The sequence below is a fragment of the Anopheles bellator genome, chromosome 2, assembly GCF_943735745.2.
Source record: "Anopheles bellator chromosome 2, idAnoBellAS_SP24_06.2, whole genome shotgun sequence".
NCBI lineage: Eukaryota > Metazoa > Arthropoda > Insecta > Diptera > Culicidae > Anopheles > Anopheles bellator.
Genome location: NC_071286.1, coordinates 49,729,128 through 49,751,962, shown reverse-complemented (window position 1 = coordinate 49,751,962; position 22,835 = coordinate 49,729,128). Strand labels below are relative to the sequence as shown.

Sequence of the window (22,835 nt, the reverse complement as noted above, 5' to 3'; positions counted from 1 at the left end):
TGCTCTCAAGCGAGAAATAAGGTTGAAATGAGGCACAGCGACGTGCGCCGGAAATATTATATTAACAACAACAACAAACCTATCCATAACATATACGAGGGCTGTTCAAAAAGTATCGCGACATTTGAATTTTCGCGGGCTACGTATATCCGATTTTCGATTTTTTTATGACGTTATGTTGCTACACATATCAGTGACTTATGGTGAAAAGTTCGGCCATTTTGAGTAATCAGTCAATTTTTGACAGGTGTTTCGCTTGGATCTTGGCTCATCGTCGATTTTTCTCTACTCCGAAAAAGAATGGTGCAGAATTTTTATCAATTTTTGTGTGAAAAAATAAATTGCGCGGACGCAATCGAAAGGTAGACTGCAGCTTATGGTGAAGTTTTTAAGACCAAAAGCAGGGCTTATCTTTGCTTCAAATTTTTTCAGAGGCCTGGATTTGTGCGAAACACCCGGATTTGTAGGAAACCCAAAATAGGCTGACGCGCGTCCTGCTAACACATCGTGGTTTCTGCGCGAATTTTTGGCCAAAACAACACACTTTTGATACAAAAGCCACTTTATTCCCCAGATCTGGCTTCTTGTAACTTTTTTCTGTTTTTTTACTTTTTCCAAACTAAAATTACCGTCTCGTAGTTTATTACTTTTGGAGTACACAAAAGTCGACGATGGGCCAAATCTTGTCCAAGCAAAACAGTTGTCAAAAATTGATTGATTACTCAAAATGGCCAAATTTTTTACCGTAAGTTACTTCAGGATACCGGCCGCTTCAGGATACTTTTTATATTCCGGCCGCGTCACAATGAATGTGCACGGTGTTTTTTCTTTATACTGAGACGAGACAGACAGAGCGCGCAAAAGGCAAACTTGTTGACTTCTCTTTACAACCAAAGCTCTCGCGAAGAGTTCAACCATTTGGACAACAATTTGAAAATCTGAGCATCTGAGAATCTGACAATCTGAGAGTATGAGAATCTGAGAATCTAAGATTCTGAGATTCCAAGAATCTGAAATTCAGAAATTCTCAGAACATGAGATTCTCAGATTATCATATTGTGGAACTTCTGGAGCATCAGACGGATGACCTCCTGTTGCAACTGCCGCATTTCGGTTTCTGGCCGTTCGCCAGCTTTCTTCACCGCCATCGAGACGCAGGACCCGAGAATATCGGACCATGTGGGGTTATTATCCGTCTTATCCCCTCTTCGATCACCTTCAGGAGCCTTTCCAAAACTGACCCGTCGGAACGATGATTTGGCCGAGGTGTGTCATGTTTCGTGGGTGGGATGGCCAAACCTCTTTCTGATTCAGATTCTCATAGTGTGGACGCAGTGTAAGAAACGGTTCTTAGTTGACAGCCACTCAAAAAAAATCGTTTTCTACTCTTCGTATCTGTCTACAAGTTCTACTAACATTTTTGAACAACCTCACTGAATTGTCTTGGTCAATGACGCTTCACTACTACTGTTTACATGGACAGTTACGTTATCAAGGTCTGGGGCTAGATAAACTTAAAGTTAAATTGTAACATAGCCACGTAGAAAAAGGCGCCAGTAAAAAAGAAATAAAACATTTATTGTATGAAAAACGACGACTATCTGGAATTTGTTCGTTATCATGTACGAATGTTTATTTAACCGATAATTCCAAGAAGTACCTGCATGAATACGGAACGGTACATGGTTGACGATGATAACATGGTATTTGTTGTGGTTGTTTGCTAAACGTTGGAATGTTATACCATGCAAACAAATAAGCTAAGTCCTTAAAGGAATGATGTGAAAGAGTGATGTGACCCACATAATGTATGGAATTTTATTTCTTTAATTGGAACGTTTGACGTATACTTAGTACACGCATCGTTCTAACACAGTTTTTCATGTGTTTATGATATATTTGCTATTCACCATACTTATTAAAATTTTGTATTTGTTGGGTTTTCGTAACTGAATTTTGTAATCTCTTGCAAGATTTCCTAGATTGAACGATGGTGCGCAGTTTTCCAATGCCTAATGTACTTTGATTGCAATTGTAGATTATTCTCAGAACGCAACATTAAGGCAGGAAAATTTTACATCATGAGTGTGCACACTAAAAGTTGTTTTGGTTGATCTTGTTTTATGGTCAGATTTAATATATCTGAAGCCAGCTCGTGAAGCCAGTCCACCTCATACTATTCAAAATAAGTCTCGTAATAACGTAAAGTTGCGAGCGAGATAAAGAGAAGATGTAAAATGAGTAACGGAGAGTAAGAGAGAAAAACAAGTGCAATATAGATGAGCAATCTTAACAAAAAAATTCTCAATATTGTTGAGACGGGTTTCGTTGTAGTCCCTCAAACAATATTCACGAACTCGTGCTGTTATCTGACGCTATCAGATGTTTAGTAACGATCGTCGGTCAGTGTTGTTTTAACGCTTAAGTGCGGTCGGTTCAAAACACGAACAGTTTTTGCTGTTTCCATTACAAAAGGTTAAGAGCAGAAATATTGCGAGAAAACACATGAATTACAACAAACATTCAACAGCATCAAAATACAACGTATCAAAATTATATTTCACAACAAGTGTACACGATCATTAGATGACATGGATAATATGAGTGAGTATAATTTTAGTACAACCATTCGTTGACAATAAATACAGTTGACTCATAATAACAAAGTTTGCATTGACCAAGACAAGAGAGCAACAATCAGTTACTGATCACAGCGAACGAGAGAGAGTTACAGTACTTTATTTATTTATTATTATTTTGGACCGTATTAAGCACCAACTTAAAGTTTTGCACTCAAGTGCGAACTAACGTCTTGCGCATAGAAGCCGGTGGGTCATAGAGTCTACGGACGAGCAACGAGAGAGTTACAGTTACTACTTGTAATTGCTACCAGTCAAACAAATTGCGGCTGTTAGCGTTAGTTCAACATTCAGAAAACATTCAATGAACCAACGTTCTAGTAGAACTGTTATTATCAGCTACTTATAATAAAGAGCTACTTGTATTTATAAGCAAGCTAGCATATTATAAAAATTTAAATTTCACTAAGATTTATAGCTCTAATAGAAATTCTATTCCAAATGAAATGAAATAGCAGCAAACTATTTACCACTGTGTTGATAGTCTTACGGGTAATTAATTCTAGTAATTAAATTGGTATTTACTGCTAGGTATTTTGATACTTCAACCATAACTGAAAGACCACATTTTACGAACGCGTTGCGTTGCGAAAAATGTGTTATGTTATAAGGATGTTTGGTTACGTCGTAAAAGTACAGATTATAACTAATGGAAAAAGGAAGTTCGCACTATCGTTGTCTGCGGATAATTACCGGTACATGAGAGAACAGTTCAGCCCAGGCGAAGGTTCACGGTCAGAAAACGTTACTACATGTGTTAAAAGTGCAACTGTCTACTTACGATCTACTAATACTCACCATGACAGTACCACCTAAAGCTAGTTGCCGACTAGTAGCGCCGCATATTGTCTACATAAAGTTCGGACGGAGCAGCCCTAGTGGGGCTTCGGTGAAAATACACAAACATTCTTCACCAATAAAACGACGATCTCGCTCCGTGTGCTGTAGACGCCATGTCATTTTGCGAAACTTCATATTTTCTTACAGAGCTGATGCAGGTGATAGCGAAAACAGTTGTTTCCCTTCTTCCTGTGTTTTAAGAACAGAGCAGCCCCGATTAGGTATTATCCGGACTTGATGTAAGCAAGATGCTGATGGTAGTGTTCGACTGAGTTTACATTAACTACGGATCATGCATCATTTTCGAGTAACCTCGATCGTGCTCAGACAGGAAGACAAGTCGCTAAACATCTGTTATTTTGCTTTGCCTTGTTGACCACCGATCTGAAACGAATACTAGTGTCGCGACTGATAGAAACGTTACCATGGCGATGCACACAAAGCCATTGTGCTACGCATTTGAACAGCGTGATCGATAGTGAACGGTAAACAAATTCATGGTGGTGTATGTATGTGACGTTTCCCCCCCAAACCGGTAGTATTTCAAGTTCATGCTCACACACTGTCGTATAAGTTATGAAAAATATCTCCTAGAGCCACCCAGGGCGAGACCCGTCCCCGCGTACGCGATCAGCGCGATCGCGTTTCGCGTTTTGATCGCGAACCACGAGTACTCAGTATGACGATGGTCGCGAATGCGTTTGTAGTGTTCTCGTTTGTAGTGCTGCTCGTTCAACGTGGATCAGACACGAGCTGTCCATCGTTATTCATGTGTTACTATTTACGAAACGACGATATAAAAAGCTTGTAAAAGTACAGATGTTCACGGAAAGTGAAAATTCGGAGACTATTCACCTACTGTGCACTAACCAAAGGGAGTTGTAACACCCAAACTAAGATAACATCGTTGTGTACAGAGCAGCTACAGAGAGGCTCTTACGGAACGACATTTCATAGAAATACCAAAGTTTATTCAGCTGCCAAGACGCTAACAAGTGAGTGATGCGGGTTGTACGGCGGAAGTAGTATGGGAATGTAGCGCAAAAACGGCACCGCAAATTTAGAGAGTTGCATAGTTGTGAATTGTTCAAATTTAGATCACATCTACATCTAACCAACGAGATACCCTACGCATCAATGCCTAATTACTGACTGCCTAATACTGATTTGTCATTAGTTCCATGCAAAATTCTTGAGAAGGCATTGTTCTTTAGTACCTTTTAGAGGCACAAATTCTGTTCTATCTACCATCGTGACAAAAATGGTTTATTTATGTCTCTTTTCATAAACTTTGAATAGCAGTTCCCATATTCATACTTAAGGCCTTAAAAAATAACGGTCAAACACTTTGCATAGCTTTTTTGTTTTTTGTTTATTGAATATACTGTTTCGTTTGGAATCTTGTTTTGTTTGTCATTATTGGTTTTAGGTCTCTTGTATTGGTTCTATTTGGTTCTATTTAAAAAGTCAAGCCCAGATTTGTTCAGAATCATGGGTTCCGTAAAAGAGAATGTTAAATCGAATGTAATGCTTGAACTATATCGCCGGTATAGGGATGTGTGCATTATGTATGAGCTTCCATTTATATAATATATAGGAAACAAATAATTAAAAACCAGTATTTCAGTTCGTGCAAGCATCTATCGTGTGAACTGTAACTGCAGTTAGTCAACCATAAATTTTGCTTTTAAAGAAATAGTAGTGTGTTTTTTTTTTATTTAAAAGTAATCAAGGCCAATAAACGAAAATAACGGTTATGCATATTTCCATAAATCAACACTTTGTTGCAATATATAAAATGTGGATTGCGATTATTGATTTGTTATTAACATATAACATTTGATTTTTGGTGAATGCAGCTAGAATATAGAATCCAAAGTTTTGACCAATTAGCTTGTTGAGCCAATGTAAAAATTAGGAAGCTATTACTAAGCTTTTGCTTGGCTTTATTGTTGTGCTATGTGTTGTGGAATACGACACCGGATGAAAAGAAAAAGAGCAAGAAGTTATTCAACTCACGTTACCGGCATGCTGAAGGCCAGTGAGCTCACCAATGACGACTGGCTGATTAGCTCTTTTCAAGCGTTCTGTTTCGCTTCCGTGTGAGTGACATCTTAACTAAATAGTGAAACCGTACGACGACAAGGCCCGTTAGGCTGGCGGGGATTTAGTGCATACTTTTTTCAAATTACAAACAAACCAATTCCAAAGATTGACTGAAGATATAACGATAAGAATGGTGATATTGAACTTTATGGGTAGCAGTTTTCCGGAATACGCACATGTTTTTCGAAACAAACAATTTTGTGCTACCATAAATACGGCCCGGTCCGTTCTTCTAAGATTAATAAAAAAAACTTTGTGCTGAGGACATGTAACCGTCGTACAGCTGCGTGGAATATACAGCGATAAGTTTAAACAGACGAGTTTCAAGACGAGTAGCTGTAAAAGTATATATCTTTGTGTATGTTCAACAGTTGTCGAGTGTAAATCTTCACCAAAAAAGTTACATTTAGTCTTCATCTGCGTTATAACGTTCCAAGAACTGAAATTTTGATTTTATCTTTGGGTACGGCGATACTACATTTTTAAACAGAACGGAATGTAAACTCGGTTGGTTAACGCAAAAAACAAACGTATTTAGCAGCTCCGTGCAACGCTTAAACCATCCTGAGTGTATATGAAATAATTCAAAAATTTGTCAACGACCGCAGACGATGCTCACAAAAAGTTGTTGCTATCTAGGCATGTTAGTACTAATGTAAAGATATCATCGCGAAGTAGAACAAACAGCAGTATTTCAAACGGCGGTTGGAATAGGAAAAGAATAATCCCAATACAGACATTCTTTTGTATCGCAGTTTCAGGCGGTCAGCTTATCAGTATTTGCTTAGTGCCCCAAAAATTTGCTTCTGAGTTATGGCCACGTACTAAACTGTACTGTTACACATTCGAGTTTATTACCGTATGGGCTGAGTTACTGATACGTTGTAAGAGAATAAACCTCGATAATAGCGTAAAAGAAATTTTGTTCACTTTTCTTCAATTAGTTTCAATTTACAACCAATCTTGCTTCGCTTGAATACTGCATCATACCAGTCATAGGCGATTTGAAAGCATAACGGTTGTTTTGGGTGTAGAGCTATGAATACAATTTCAACGATAACAGTAGTTCACGAACGACCGACCTCGATCGATGCTAGTGTATCAACAGGTAATCCAATCAGCTATTTTCAAAGCATGCACTAACTAATGTACCTGAAAGCATGAGTGAAACAAAACAATTTAAATCACCTCAATGTTACGATCTTATCGATGTTTGTACGATTACGTTACATGTTAGCTGAAGCTTTTCTCAAATAGTAAATTTAAAGTTGAAATTGAACGCTTTATTTTATAGAAGATTTCATGTTTCTTGATGTGCAACAGAAATAGTGAACAATCAAATTTCCATTATGAGTGTGAATATTCTTATCTTGAATGTGAAAACGTGAATATGTGAATGTGAAAAATCAAAATATGAATACATTTATCTTGTTTTACGTGTAGAAACATGCAGTATATCTTGAAGCTGCTGATGTGTGAATAAAGTTTTTCTTACAATTGTTATAGAAAATTGAATATGGTCTTGATGTGTAAAAGATAAGAACGCCTAGAGTAGACCAGTGCGCTCAAAGAATGTGGAAATCATGAAACATGCATTAAGTGGTGGCTTGTAAAAGTAGATAAAGATGTCGTTTTTGATTATTTCTACTAAATGTTTTGATTTGATTGAATACACACACAAAGTTTCGACCAAAAAGATGTTTTCTAACCACACGTTTTCGCGTACACATATGCGCCAACGACAAAACTATAATTCCGAACAAAACGGTACACACTTTGCAAATCAGTGTCATAAACTAGAGCAGAATGTTAGGCGAATACAGCTCAAAGTCTCTATAATACAAAAGAAAAAAAAGTGTTTACAAATCAATATTATGTTTGCTTTACTTAGGGTGAAGTTTGGTGTAATGATATTTTGTGGTTTTCAATAAGTATTTTAAGATTAATTAATAGATTAAACTTTGGTACAGTATGTCAATGTTATTTTTTTAAATTTTTAACCACGCGCGTAATTTCATTTTCTTTACAATGACGCTGATGCAAGTTTTCAGTCTGATGTTCCGCATTTTTGGAATCTAGCGGAGTATGATCATAAGCACTTGCCTCGAACGAAAGCACCTCGATCAGCATTGTAGTTCGTTTAACTCCCGAATGCTAATTAATAGGATATTGACTTTATTGATCACGATCAGAAACAGATCGGCGACGAGCAAGTCATAATTAGTTTGAATGCTTAACATACTATTGATAAATCGATTATCGTCAACATTTTAGCTGAAAAAATGGTTTTTGCTTATCGGTTACAGTAATGTCCTTGGAGGAAACTCAACGCACGCAGCGTCCATACCGGTATGGGATGATGCTCTTGTGCGTTGGAGCACTAGTCAACTGGTTAGGTTTAGCAGAAAACTACTCCGAACCGGTACGATACGCCGGCGTAGCATGTATTTTGGGTAAGCATGAGAAAGCCGCCTATCGATTGAAAAGACAGGAAAGTAAATTTGTCTTTCATTCTGTGGAACACATGTAATACTGCTATAACATTATTGAAATGGAGCAGCAGGAGCTTGTCTTATATGCACTGCCATGTGCTGCTGGCTGCACACGCCCAATCGACCAGGATCGAACGATGAGGTATGTTGCCAAGGCTTCATAAGAATTATCCTTTTACCATTGTTTGTTATATTCTCTGCACTTTCAAGAGTGACGATCCAGTACACGTGATAAATGTCAACGACGAACAACGGCGAGAAAAACCACCTGACTACGATACCGTTGCTATAGCCCCCCCAACCTATGATGATGCAATCAAGCTTGATCCTGCCTCGCTGCTGCGCTCTTCCATCGCATCAACCACTCTAAGTGTCGCAATGAATACTACCAACAGAACGATCTCTTATCCTAGCTCTTCTCATATGCAAAGGAGTTCTTTTTGCACTCCAAACTCAGAAAGTAATCATAATGATACGACTTTGGTTTACCCACTGGCACAATGTTCAGTGTGCGTCTTGGACGAAAAATCATGTCCCGTAAAACCCCCTCCTTACCATGAATAATGCTGTGCCGTATGTGGTTTCCTTTCAACTAATTTTGGGTATTGCGAAGTATGTTAACTGATTTTAAGTAATGCTTGCAGTAAAAACTGCACCGTAAAACGCGTCCTATCCTGACCTTCAAGTAGTAGTTAGGCTGTGTTCTTATTACTTAAATTGTAAACTATGATAGAAACCTTTGTGCAATGTGAGGGGAGTGCAAGATTGGTGTGTATCGCAGTCATGAGATATTACGTTAGAAAGATACACGATCGTGCTTGGATGTACAGTATTAATGATGCCATATATTAATAGCCGACATATCAGGTGTCCAAGACTACAAAAACTTACGTCACTTGCATGTGATACTGATTAAACATCGCACTGCGAAACAATTGTGTATAAAAGATTTATTCTAAGTTAAGTGTCACATGCAGCAAATGAGCTGTTCAGCACGATGGAAAAAACAACGAATGCAGAAACATGAAAATAAACAAAACTGTTGAGCAGTGTAGCGCACATGGAATATGAGTAAGAACGTCTTTCGCACAGAAATCGATTATTGTGCAGCACGCACAGATGATCTACGGGGAAGCCGCTTTTGCAGTAGTTCTGTTACTGGAAATGTTGCAACGAAGGAGTTCTTTTTACCCTGAAAACCGAAACTCATACATCATCATGTGAAATTGTAATTCCCGATCTCGTTCAAGGTCCATCATACTATTCCAGCCTCGAACGTAAAGCTTCAATTGTTCGGTTGACATAGTGTGGCCGATGTTCTCTAAGAAAATAAAAAAGCATATTCGAAGCAGGCTGAAATTATGCAATCGCTTTAATGTTCTTACCGGATATGTGGCTTCTGGTGCAAAATTCATTTTTATAAGAGGTGACAATCGTCTCTAAAACACTAACGATTTTCTGGAAATTCCATGTTTGTCCGATCACTGCACTCGCTTCGAAAGATGATTCTAATGATTTAATGTGGGTAAGGCAGGTTTCGGCATTCAATAAAGCGTCTTCAAAAATGGTGATCAAAATGCGCATGTTTTTACAATAAAGTATTACGTTTTCCGGGTAAGGAAGTTGCCCTTCAGATTGGAGAGTGCTAAGTTTAGCGTTTGAGATTGCGTTACAAAACTGAGACCCTTTATCAACTGCACTTTTCCATTTGCGATGTTGTTCAATGCAGCTATAAATAATGTTTTCAACTCGAGAAGATGCAACGGTACCAGTAAAACCAGGCGTTCGTGGCGACTTTATCTTCGAGTTGGATGTATTTTGACGAACCGGCGTGGTCGCCATGATTGAAGTTTGCGTGACAATGTAAACATGTCAGCGCGGCGTAAACATTATTGACAGCGAGGTTTGGTTTATGCGGCATAGTTGAAATATTACAGTCGTTTCTATTGAAAGAGATAAACACATTTTTAATTTTAACACCAATTTTGTTTGACCGCTATTTTATCGGTCATCGAGCGTTTGCGTTGAATAATTAGGAGCTGCTTACCAGTGTTACATAGTATGAAGTATAATGAATCTGCACAAATAAACAGATGCATTCTTTAGCACCAGCTATAGAATTTGAGCTTGCTTCGTTAAAACATAACGAACCCAACGCCTAACTCCGTTACGTATTATTCGTTCCTCTACTGTCCTTTTAGAAGATGATTTTAAATATGATTCAATTTTAAGGAGTATCTAATATAAACCACTTCGTTATAACATCTATTTAAAAACTGTATTCACCAAATTAACAAATATTTTTATTATTATTTTGCATTGAGTTTTTTAACATTTTATTTTTCAACTTTATTTTATCAGCATTATAAACATGCATGAATATTTTTAACCATCACAAAATGTAACAGTCGTTTCAGGATTCATTTGATTATAGTCCATACGAGTAATTTGTCATAGAAAGAAGCTTTTACTTGCGGTGTAGATATAAACTCATTTACTTATGGTTAACTTTTTCATTGGAGAAAAATGTTATTGTTAAACTATGCTACGGTATTTAAAGAATTATTCTAAAATATGTGGCAAACGAATTGGACGAAGGAGCTACTTAGTCTCATCATCATCCGGCCGCTACAACTGACGAGGTGGCAGACCTGTAACGGTTAACGAAACTTATTTTAATTCCCTAATTCGTTCCTTGCCACAGTCCTTAGCCAGCCAGGAAAAGTTTTCTCTTCGTTCACCGCTCAAATATGTCGTTTTTCGTATGATTTAACTTTTTGATGTTGTTCGTTCGTATAAGGCAATGAAGGTAAAATGTGCGCGTTAAAAAGGCACTGAAGGTTTACAAAGCGAGCGTAACAATTTTAAAAATAAAACAACATCAAGCGCATCACTTATCAGCTATTTATCATCGACTTAAAACCAAGCACCATTATGCTTTACAATCTTCCTACTGGCATGGCTGGCATTTCTATTTTCCCTTTGGTGAGCGAGCCGATAGAGATTGAAAAGATACTGATCACTCCGGAGGGCAGATATAGAAGTGTATGCTTTATTTTTAGTTCTCATCGTACGACATTCTCATGGAGGTCAAATCGACATGGGCTTCGTTCGAGTTTCAAGTACAGATGCTTTGTCCCTATCTAAACGCGAAATATTGAAAGGTTTCCCCTTAGCACTGGCTATGGTCCTCATGTTGACATGCCCGGTATCCTGTTCTGGCACTGATATAGTGAGTGGCTAGGGTTAACGTGGTGTTTAACTTGACGGAGTGTAAAATAAATTAAAGGTTCCAACCGACTTCCGTGCCCTGTCAACCTTCGGAAGGATCAAAGCTCTCACCGTGCAATCGAGAGGTTAAATGGCTTCACGGCAAGCTGAAGCTGATGTGAAGTATTCGTCTCTCGTCAGGGTGTTAGATAGACTGGATTGATGGTGATGGTGATGCGTGGTAAACAGGGATGCAAAGATCCAGGGCAGAGGATGTAAAGGATGCCTTTGATTTCGATTAATTGAGCCATGAAAATGCAGTGACCCTCGGAAAGATGGACATCATTGAAAGCATTGGGGAGCGGATAAGAGTGTGAATAATTGATTAAACAAAAATGAGCTCAACAACCCGACGCTTCAGCTTCTAGCTTATTAAGAAAAAGCTATATAAACAGTAACCGAAACAACATGTAAATATTACTCTTCATATTTTTGAAGTAATGGGAACGCGGAAGTTTCAAATTTTTATAGGATGTAAAAGGTCTATAAGATACTAAAAGTTAAAATGGCAACTAGTAAATTAGTTTTAGAAATTAAAATCATTCTAAATTCCAAATTAATTAAGATAAGGACAAAGATGCCCAAAGCAGAATAATGATTTTTTTCAAGAAGTGACTTGTTCTATTTTATAAATACTCTATATACTGCTATTCAATAAACGATAAGAGATTATTTTTCCAATAATGTACCTTTGAACGATGGTAACATCGCCGTTTTTAAGTATCACCGGTTTTAAAGCAGTCAACAACAAACTAAAAGTTCAAAATCATCATTAAGCATGACTCTATGATAAGAGCCAATTCATAATAGTTTTATTGAAGAATTAAGTAACATTCTCTTACTGTATTGCAGTAATTTTTATACAACGGTATCTTGTTGTCTTTATACATTAAAGTTACTCGGACTTTTGAATTACTTTCTCGATTTACTTATACTAAAATATTTTTTATTGTATGCCTTTGCGAGGTGCATCTTTAACATCAACAACATTTTTTTTTAAGTGTAAGGTGTAAGCTTTAAAACGAGCATAAACTTGAAATTGTACGATCGACAGTTCACAAGATATCGATTTTAAAGCCATCTACTAAAAAAATAATGGGTTACTTTTTCCTCAACCCAATATAAGAACGTAGTACCACGCACTTTAGAGCTAACGAGCTTATTTTAGTTGAATTTGTAATTATCTTTACACTTGTTACATTAAGAGATAATACAACTGGTGCAGTGATTTTCCCAAATTTCGATTTCTTTTCTGTGGTACGAAATGCATTACTATTCAAAATACGTCTCGCTTTCCGCTTCACTCCACTTCATTATTCGATCAGAATCTTTTTCCTGGTGCTTGCCCGTTTGGTTTGGGAACATATACGGTGCGTGAGCAAACAGTTCGAATCGTAATTGATGAAATTTGACTAAGACTTTCTAGGTCGTAGGTTATTTTCATCATATTAAACTATTCTTTTCTTAGTCCTATAAGGCAATGTAATACTCTTCATGCAACTATTCCTTCCAGGTTGTTGATAGAAATTATGGTCATCTAAACGTATGGAAGTTAAAATCTTCCCGACTAACCGTTTGTATTTTAGTCGCTTTAGACCTTTGGCTGGTTATGTTGCTTCACAACCTCTCTTTGTCAGTAATACCACAAACCATAAAAAATCACCACTCGCTATTGACTTAGCTCAGTAAACGTGGCATCTATCGCGTGTATTACTTTTTCATATGAATAACCACGTACAAAATTATTTGCATTAGTTTCTTTAGACATGACAACGGTCGCATGCTTTCCGATACTCGCAATGTTTTGCGGAAAACAATCTGAAAACAAGTAAGTGTATTCAACCAACAGATTCAGTTGTCTGTCAGTTAGTGATGAAATTAAAACGAATTCAAAGAAAACAAAGTTCAAAGTATATGAATATCCTCAAAGGATGCGCTAGAGCTAGAAGCGAGTGTTTTCAAATTGGAGAAGTAGATTAAGACTGTGAATCTAAGCAAAAAAAATATTTTACAATAGAATGAAATCAAAAGCATGTGTGTAAAACATTCGATACCTCGTTCTGCCAGCCAGAACGAGGTGCGTCTTTCATCCTCCCCAATTGTTGAAAAAACCACTAAACCATCAATATCGCTTCAGCGCAGAGATATGAAAGAAGTTTCATACTCAAAACTTCTGAAATGATAATAATAACAACAACACTAACGGTAAACAACTTTTGTTAAGAGTCAAGCGCGGTTCGGAGAATGTGAAAAACTAATGTTCACCACTTTCGAACACTCCAACTTCTCGGCTGTGAAATGTGGCATATAGCGATAAATCAAAGCAAGATGTCTCAAGATGTTGCTATTAGCTCTCGAATGGCTTTTGAACGAGACGACAGTATGCCGCGTAAAATCTATTGTATAATACTTGAAGTGATCCAAAACTTCCCTCCGCTTTGTTGTTTGGAACTAAACGTGTGGAACACTAGATTCTCTGTAGCAGGTTCTATACCTGTTTTACGTCATTGTTTATAGTTATGTAAATTGTGTAAAAGATCAAGGTTGGTGGCTTTCTGCGGCGGTTTCACGCACGCAAACGAAGCCTCCACGAGAAGCAGGATGATGTCGGTAAACGAGTTCGGTTTCAACATTCACAGGGCCCTGTGTTAATGATGTAGGTATAGCATTTTTATGCTATTAGGATGCAACATAACCAGGGACGTAAATTCATACTATTGCTTTAGAATTCGTGTTCGTGTATTTGCTTGAGGCAAGTACTCAAGGTAAGGCAGGTACAAAGTACTCATCGTTTGTTTAGTTTGAAAAGAAGCATAAAAGCGAAATTGTTAAAATCTGCTTAGTGATGGATAATAACAATCACTATTTTCAATTCAAAGTATGTTGATTATGTTAGCATTTATAATGTTTAGATCAGTCTGTATCGTGTGTTTACAAAGCATTGCATTGCGAATCCTTACAGCTAAGCTCGGTTCAAAGTTGGATCCTGATCCTGTTTGAATTTTCACCTAATAAATATGTACATGGACTGGATGTTTCCACAATCTTTGCTTTGTATATAACCCAGGATGTTTGTCAAAGGAAAATGCAAGCAATTAATTATTGATATGTTTTAGATGCAATGCAAAGATTTACAGCAACTTTTGTAATGACCGTTGCTGTGTGCACCAATGCTACGGTAAGCAGATATAATTCGCAAGGACCTATATAGCGAGAAGAGAAACAGTGTACGCGTCATTCGTTTTAATAATTCTTACTAATTATATACTACTATATACTATATAATTGTGTGCTTTAAAAATAGTTTTCAAAATTTAGTTGTTTTCAATGAGTTGTAGAATAATTTATTTGAACATGAAAAATGTGGCTCAAAGTACCGGCAGGTCTTTTCACACATGCGAAACCATTCTCATATCCATATCACATTCGTATTGTTATATCATATTATGTGTGTGCATTTACTAGACTGGATAAAAGTATGGCTAGATAGTTATTGTGCTAAAATGAGAGCCTAAAGAAACCCTGAACGTTGTATTACTAGTCTCAACTGAAAATAATTGACGAGAGGAATATTTGTTAGCTAGTACAATGGTGTCCTCCGTTATTTGAAGGCAACGTGAAACGTCCATCTGTTCACAGGTTCCTGTTTTTCACAAACACAGTCTACTTCGAAATTGCCAAAAAGGGGAGTACGTCCATGGAGGTTTTGCGCAGAAGCGACCCGTCTCGGAACTGTCCTTCCCGGGGCATTTTCCAGAGAGCAGAAGGCTCTCCAGCTAACGGACAGTGTTCGTTAGAAATACCTTTAGACAGGTGCGTTTCAAACACAAAATCCTTATTCTCACGTATCCTTTCGGAGAGAGAGAGAGAGAGAGAGGACAGAGAGCGGGAGTGAGAAAAAAGAAGAGAGAGAGAGACAGTCTTGGCGAGATCCGGTGGTTTGTGTTTCATTCTTACGCTCCACCAGGATCCTAGTTATCGAAATTTACCGGATTGTTGGAGCTACCGCCGTTCTATCGTACTAGTCGAGTTAAGTTGTTCCGGGTGCACGGGACAGCGCTTCTTGTCCACAGCTCTCGTAATGTGCTGTTGCCCTGCTACGCTACGCCGGAACCGGAGCACTGGGAGCTGAACGCCTCGCATTTCGTTCCTACAAAGCTAGTCACGGATTAAAATTTCACGTTCTGGCTAGCAGCTAGCTCAACCCTTGCTGTCGATTTCACTGTTGGATTAAGTGTGTCAAAGTGTCAATCTGTTTGAAAGGCAAGTGAACCAAGCTTAGCAATTGGAAGATGTTCGTATCACGATATTATTTATAGTGGAAATATGATAAATCTCGCGTCTTCGTAGTTTTGGTAAAGGAAGTTGGCGACGTCACTGCAAGCAAGTAAATAGTTTTACCGTTGTCAGAAGGAAATAAGTGGATGATCAGCGAAAAGTGTAATACTACAAGTGTGTGCGTGGCCATCAACACAAAGGCCACCGTGAATTTCTTCAACGACGGAGATGCCAAGTGCAAAAAGTGATTAGCAAAGGTTGTCTGAAATGAGAAAAGGCTCTCCCGGTAGCCCTGCAGCAGATATAATTTCTAAGGAAACCCGGAAATGGTTCTGTGTCCAGTCCATAGTAGTATGGGAAGTCCAGTTCCTGGGAGTGTGCGAAGTGCGCTGTTTGAGTGAGAAGTGAAATTTGATTAATTGAGTGTGATTTTCGTTGTGATTTTTCTTCCAACCGTCGATTATTTTTGCTTTTCACCACTTGGGCTATATCCGGAGCAAATGGTTTGGAAAGTGTTCGGAAGGCACGTTGCGAGGTGATTCAACTATTTCAAGTAAAGTTCTTTCAAGTGATCGTGACGAATAACAAGTGGTTCTATTTTAAGTGGTTTTGTGCTAAACGTGCCATCTAAATGCTCCATAAAATAAAGAATGTGAAAATGGGCAGTCAGCAAAATAATTTCGTTCACAGTGGCGTTTGAAGCTAAAATCGGGAAAAATATTCTTTAAAAATAAAATAAAAAATAAAATTCCAACGTCGCGTGTTAACGGGAGTGAAGTAAGACTATATGATGAAAATGATATAATATCAGTGTGAAAGTTTACCTAGTGGTCATCGGAAGTTTTATTAGTGGTATTGATTTTCGGGCAGACTTAATTATTTGTTTACGCTGGTACTGACGCATAGTTTGGTATAGTTTTATAGTGTAATAGTTAACGGAGCTGGTGTTACTATGTCAGTTCATCGGTACCGAAGTATTATTTTCAATTTTGTTAGTCAACATGTAAACAAGCCTTCTTTTGGCAGGATCACCTGGTGTGGTGTTGGTGAAGTGTGGTGAAAAGAGGTCCTTACCGGGCTGCGATTAAGCCGCCCTTTCAGAATGGGCTGATTGCTGCAGACCCCCTGAGCATGACCTGATGCAGCTTTTGCAGGCGGTCGGTGGATAATCAGTGAAAAAAAGAAAAAAAGATCGTCTAATTCATAAAGCCACAGACGGTCAATACTAAAATAAATACTGCGTTAACGCAGTGTAGGGTCCGCGAAATTTCCAGCTAATCAAAAAGAAAATTCCAGCCAATGGGGTTGGTTGTTCACAGATTGGCATCGTGTAAGACTTCGTGCGGGAGTGAATTTTGTGGCTAGAAAGTGTGTTATTTATGGCTGGTCGCTCACATCACAGGAATTTCTGAAATAAAACAAAGGATAGTTCTTGCTGATAGGTAATATGCATGATTTTCACCGCCAAACGCTGCGCCGGTGGCTGATGGTGTGTCGATTTCGAAGAAGAGTCTGCGGCGGTTACACTATCAATATGTTAGCCATCATGATTCTTCAATTCCTGTTGCTGTTGCATGCTACCGAAGGTAACTAAATATTTAATGAGTACATGAAATTTACCAATAAATTTGCGGCAACGTGAACGAAAGCGATTGAAATTTAATTTTCGGTAATATTCAAATCTAAACAAACCATACGGATTTTCACCATGCGGAGGATCTTGGATTAGATATTTGAGTACAATCAGAACACATATCACCTCTTCATCGATTTCAAGCCCATATGATAGCTAGAGCCAGAGTAAAATTGTATGAGACTATGACTAGTTTCGGAGTACTGATACTGGCCAAACTTACCAGACTTGTTATAATTACCATGACAAACGTCACAAGTCAGGTGAAGGTGGATGGAAAGCTCTCCAATTCCTTTACTACCACCAAGGGATTGCGCCAAGGGGATGGCCTAGCCTAGGGGATGGATATTTTAGGAGGTGCGTAAACCTAACTGATAGTATGGATATTTGCGGCAAGCTATAACTGTTTTGGGTGCAAATATTCTACAATTTTATAGAATAGGATTAAATATGCAAATAATCCATGTGCAAACAGCGCTTTTGCGTGGGCAAAGGTTCGTTTTATAAAGCTACTTCGACTGTACGGCCGCCGAATGTGTCTTTACCCCACCTGAGATAGACGAGGTGATAACAGCGAGCCAAATAAAACAACCCAAAATTTTCCAGCTTCCTTTGCCCCACGGCAATGTGTCACGTACTTTCCAACAACACATTCGGCTCGAAGGACGAACCATGCCATCAAATAGACCCTTGGGAGCTCATGGGTGGGCACCAAACAGGAGAAATTATTTCTCGTGTTACGGCCGAAACCTTGCGCCTACGCAAAAAACCGCAACGCAGAAAAGACTAGTAAAATATAAATAAAAGCACTTGGAAGTAAATGTTGTTCTCTGACTCTCGACATGACAACCAACCAGTTAGAGTCTACTTTAAGCGGACCAATGGGCTGTAGAATTAACTGGCACTTGTTTTTGTCCGTTGGGGCTACGTAGGAGAGGGAACGAATAAAATGTTTTAAGAGAGATTTCGTGCTACAATCGTGCGATGGCAACTTCTGGCTGCGCAGACCCCAACACCACCCGCTGAGGACGGAAAACGAGGCTGGAAATTTATTGGGTGGAGATGCGCAAAACCTCAACCAGTAAAGGTAGCATCGTTAAGCACAAAACCAGAATTGTAGGCAAGACAAAAATAGTCGTTGTCGTTGAGCAAAACAGCTGTCAAAAATTGACTGATTACTCAAAATGGCCGAACTTGTCACTACAAGTGAGTAATATAAGTTGCAAAAAAAAATCGCCAATCGAATATACGTAACCCGTGGAAATTCAAATGTCGCAATACTTTTTGAACGGTCGCCGTGTGGTCGAGCGATAAATCAGTTTATCTTGTCTTTTAACCCATTCTGGTCGGTTTATGGAAAAAGGTTGCTTCAAATAAGTTAATTGTTGTGGATAGCATTGTCCATTAATAATTTAATTGGGTTTTCAGAGCTCATAGTACACCACACCTTTCACATCCATATGCACAGCATAACCTTTTCACAGTGCGTATTTAACTTTGGTTGCGATGGACCAAGTTTACCAAGTTTACCAAGTTATAGTTTACCAACGTTGTGTTCGAGCGAACAAATTCGCTTGTAATTCAATCAGTTTTCGCCATGTTTTTCCGCTTTACTAGACAGTTAAACATTTTAAAAGGTATAAATATAAGTCTATACTTTGTATTTTTTGCATTGCACAGTTGAATTCGAATTGAAAATTTGTACATCTGATTCCACTTTATCTGAACTCTGTAAGATGTTCATTTGAAAGCTTTTCAAGTTGTTTTTGTTTCCAATGTGTTTAAATACTTGAAATATTCACTTTCATTTTAATTTCACTTTAAATTTTCATGCCATAATTATGAAATAGTGAAACCACCAGTATCATAGAATTTTTTGTTGACATGTGTATGTCTGTAACGCACTCATATTGCGCATTTACTATTACAACCCGTTTATCACGTAACCTTCGTTTAAAAACCCGGTTTTCAAAAGGGTAAATCAAAATGGTCTGCTTTAAATATAAATACAAATGTTTTTAACTATACTTTTAAATTCGCTTTTCAGTTTTATGCTGTCCATCTAACCGTTCATATTTTGAAAACAGTACACTTACAATTACAATTACAATTGCAGGTTTTGTATTTCCACAATGTAACATTCCACCTTTGAAAACCGTGTGCAAAACTCACCTGTCAACTACGAAGTGGTTCTCTAGACATCATCGTTTGCCAAGTGCCAAGTGCTTTATGGCGCATTATGCCCACCGAGTACTTCGACATGCTCTGGCAGAACAGTGCTTTAGTACCACCATTCCGCAGTAAGAGAAACTCCACAGCGTACGCGTAAGAGAAACTCTAGAGAACAATGTGTACTGTGCGATGTTGGAACACTTCATCATTGTCGAATGCCACCTAAGAGTAATCACGGTACGCGCATGGAAGTGTTGGGATCATGTTTCAGGAACTCCTTCATTGTATGACTACTTTATTTCCCTTTTATTTCATATCAAGCGGAAAAGAATAAGTTTTTATTTTACACATAATCCGAGTCTTATATATATGTGGATTTGTAGTTGGATTTGGAAATTACTGTCGTTATTTGAAATGTTTCACATATAAACTCGGAGTTCGCAAGAAAAAATGAATTTTTAAAACAAATCGTTTTGTGTACCCAGTTGGAGACTATGTAGAAACGTTGGTTTGGACGCTATGGTTTGATCGCATTAGTCCAAGGTATACAAAGTTCTTGACAATATGTAAACAGTTCCTTAAGTTTCGTATGACGTATTGCAGGACGAGAAAATGTAGTGATTATCTGCACGCTTGTCCTATCGATAGAGTAGTTATGACGCTCGTCTTTGTCACGCGGCTGAAGGAGAAGAAGCGACACGTTTTATGAATTCTTCAATGTTTTCTTTTGAAAGACTTTTACTTTTAAGAAATATTTACGTTTTACGGTTTAAGGTTTGAATTTAATTAAGGTTTTACATATGTAAGACCGCTCGATGTTACTATATAATGCAATTTGTAGCTGATACTCACGGCTTTGCACAATCGACAAGAATGACCGTGTACGTGCTTTGCGTACCGAACGGCATCAGCTTTTAGGTCCTTGCATAAAAACAAACAAAGCCAACAAACGAGAATCTTGCACTTGTTGTTGTGGAATAAAGGAAGCAGCTGATGATACTAGTTTGGTAGTATTCCTAGGTTGTGAGATAATTAAATAAGTAGTAAGTATTAATCTCCCTTACAGTCTCTACTTTAGACCTAAAATTGTTTTGTCACCAGCTGTGGAAAACATAACAGTTCAGCCACAGCAGCCGACGAGTTTGAGTATTCACTAAGTACAGAAGAATGGAATGATAAGACATTATTGTACATTGGCGTGAGGTGGTTCTATTGATATCTCTCCATTCCATCTAAGGTAGTAAAACATCATACGAAGACTTTGTTGTTTATACGGTTATTTTGGATTACAAATGCAGAAGGAGTTTCTCTGCTTGTGATATATTCTATACATCGCAAATGAGTTCATAGCAACGTAAAACATACGACCCTATCTTCGATTATTACCCTATTACACGACTGTATCGTTGGATGAGCGGTATATAGTAGTAATTGAGGATCTATATTTCAATTGCTTCGAAGCTTAGTAGGGTGGCAACAGATCTAGAATCAAACTGAAAAGTTAATCACGCGATTAGATTGTATCACAAGCAGAGGGTGGCCTAAATGGCATTGACTCAATGGTACCTCATATCCAGATTGTTTGGTTTTCCATCTTCACTATGCTTTCCAGTTCAGATTTGTTGGAAGCGTATAATTTTTGAAAGCTATTGGGGATATCACAAATGTAAGCTCGGGTTTTTACCAAATTTTCGTTGCTTTTCGTAAGTTTCGTACCGTACTCTTATAATTTAGTTTTCTACTGGCGTGTACGATATGCGGCTAGAATCCCCCATTCACATTATGTTGTTTTGTTCAGAGATATCACGGATTCTGACACAAATGTTGCAGTTAACGCGAAAAATATTCTTCTTCTTCTTCTTAATTAATTAAGTGTGTGTGAATTAATCCTTGCGATTTTATAATAGATAGCGTTACTCATTAAATGTAACAGGTTTTTAAAATGAAATATGTGTTTGATAACTACTGTCATTACGCATCTAACGCAATATAGATTGTTTAGTCAAAGTGTAAACAACACCTTTTTTAAGTATTTGAACATGTCAAGTTTTGTTCCTGATGAAACGTTTTTGCGGGGAGTACTTTTTCATTACAGCTTGCACGGCTGAAAAAGGGATTCTTGTACCGAATCGTCGCTGGTGATAAAAAGGGGAGTTATTACAAGAATCCTAAACCCAAAAAGGCCTGGATTCAGTTTGGTGAACCATGTCCATCGAAACCAAAGCAAAAAATTCACTGCGCAATGGTTATGATGTGCATATGGTGAGATATGAAAGGTGTGGTGTATTTTGAGCTTTTAAAACCCGATGAAATTATAAAAGGACAATACCATCAACAACAATTAATGCAATTGAAGCAATGCTTTGGTCATAAAACGTCGAGAATGGTATAAAAGACATGATAAGCTGATTTTTCAAAATAACAAAACTCGACCCCACATCGCAAACCTGGTAAAAACCTATCCCGAAATTGTCGGATGGGAACTGTGAATCTCCCCGCCGTATTCACCAGATGTTGCTCGTTCGAACTAGTATTTGTTCCGTTACACAAGTAACGATTTGGCAGCGGTTCATTTATTATAAAAGTATCGAAAAATAGGTCTCTGAGTAGATTGCTTCTAAAGATAAGAAGTTCTATCGACACGGAATCGCGGAACTACCTAAAAGATGGGAGAAAGTAGTAGCTAATGACGGACAATACTTTTATTAAGGTAGTCATACGTTTTGTTATTGTAGTTAGGTCACAAATGTCGAATAAAAACCGTAAGAATTAATTCACATACCTAATATGAATTTGCTTTTTATAACATTTCAGTTAACACAAACTACAAAAATAGTTGATTAAACGATTTGATGTATTACCTTGTTTGACGGAAAAAAAAATCAGCCCACGGGTGGATTTCATTACATACCGTAACTAGTATAAGCAAAACCGTAACGGCATAACATATAACCTAAACAGATTTAAGTAGAAACGTTTTCATTTCATCATTTTGAGACCTTCCACTTATCAAATAGCTGCAATCTCAATGTGGAACATCTCTGTACTCTCATGTAATCAAGCATTTTTTTGAAGAACCAATTTTAAAAATAAAGAATAAAAAAGCAAAACCGTGGGCTATGTTAATTGTAGATGGTCTGGATCGCTGCATTATTTATATTTCATAACTTGTTTTCGTATGCCATGATATTGAGCCCTGTATCCAAAGTTTATGTTATTCATTCATTCAGGGTTTCATCAGTTTCACATGTCTCATATGCGTAAATGACTCCAGTAATACACCTGCTTCGACCGTTTGATCGGAACAGGTTCTTAAGACAATTCATTGCTAGCATTCTACCGCACTTGCTTTTCATTTATTTATTTATTTATTTATTTATTTATTTATTTATTTATTTATTTATT

At 37.7% G+C, this 22,835-nt stretch overlaps 3 protein-coding genes across 7 annotated transcripts in view; 2 read left to right on the top strand and 1 right to left on the bottom strand.

Moving 5' to 3' along the window:
- The first annotated feature begins 2,491 nt into the window (after window positions 1-2,491).
- On the top strand, window positions 2,492-9,379 carry LOC131208810 (uncharacterized). 5 transcript variants are annotated; one of them, XM_058201704.1, is made up of 5 exons: window positions 4,178-4,474; window positions 6,530-6,693; window positions 7,892-8,038; window positions 8,149-8,219; window positions 8,288-9,379. In XM_058201704.1, the coding sequence occupies exons 2-5, from the start codon at window positions 6,624-6,626 to the stop codon at window positions 8,639-8,641; spliced, it is 642 nt and encodes a 213-aa protein (XP_058057687.1). In that variant the 5' UTR covers window positions 4,178-4,474; window positions 6,530-6,623; the 3' UTR covers window positions 8,642-9,379. The 5 variants fall into 5 exon arrangements, with proteins under 5 accessions (XP_058057688.1, XP_058057690.1, XP_058057687.1 ...); XM_058201703.1 differs by having other exon boundaries at window positions 8,146-8,219; XM_058201705.1 differs by lacking the exons at window positions 4,178-4,474; window positions 6,530-6,693 and adding an exon at window positions 2,492-2,604 and having other exon boundaries at window positions 8,146-8,219.
- On the bottom strand, window positions 9,013-9,919 carry LOC131208812 (uncharacterized). Its single transcript, XM_058201708.1, has 2 exons — window positions 9,463-9,919; window positions 9,013-9,398 (listed from the first exon to the last, which is right to left on the bottom strand). The coding sequence occupies exons 1-2, from the start codon at window positions 9,917-9,919 to the stop codon at window positions 9,265-9,267; spliced, it is 591 nt and encodes a 196-aa protein (XP_058057691.1). The 3' UTR covers window positions 9,013-9,264.
- Window positions 9,920-17,159: 7,240 nt separating this feature from the next.
- LOC131207648 (protein sax-3) overlaps window positions 17,160-22,835 on the top strand; it is a 25,553-nt gene continuing 19,877 nt past the window's right edge. Inside the window, exon 1 of the mRNA XM_058200271.1 lies at window positions 17,160-17,211. Coding sequence (XP_058056254.1) covers window positions 17,160-17,211 — 52 coding nt within the window. The remainder of the gene's footprint in view (window positions 17,212-22,835) is intronic.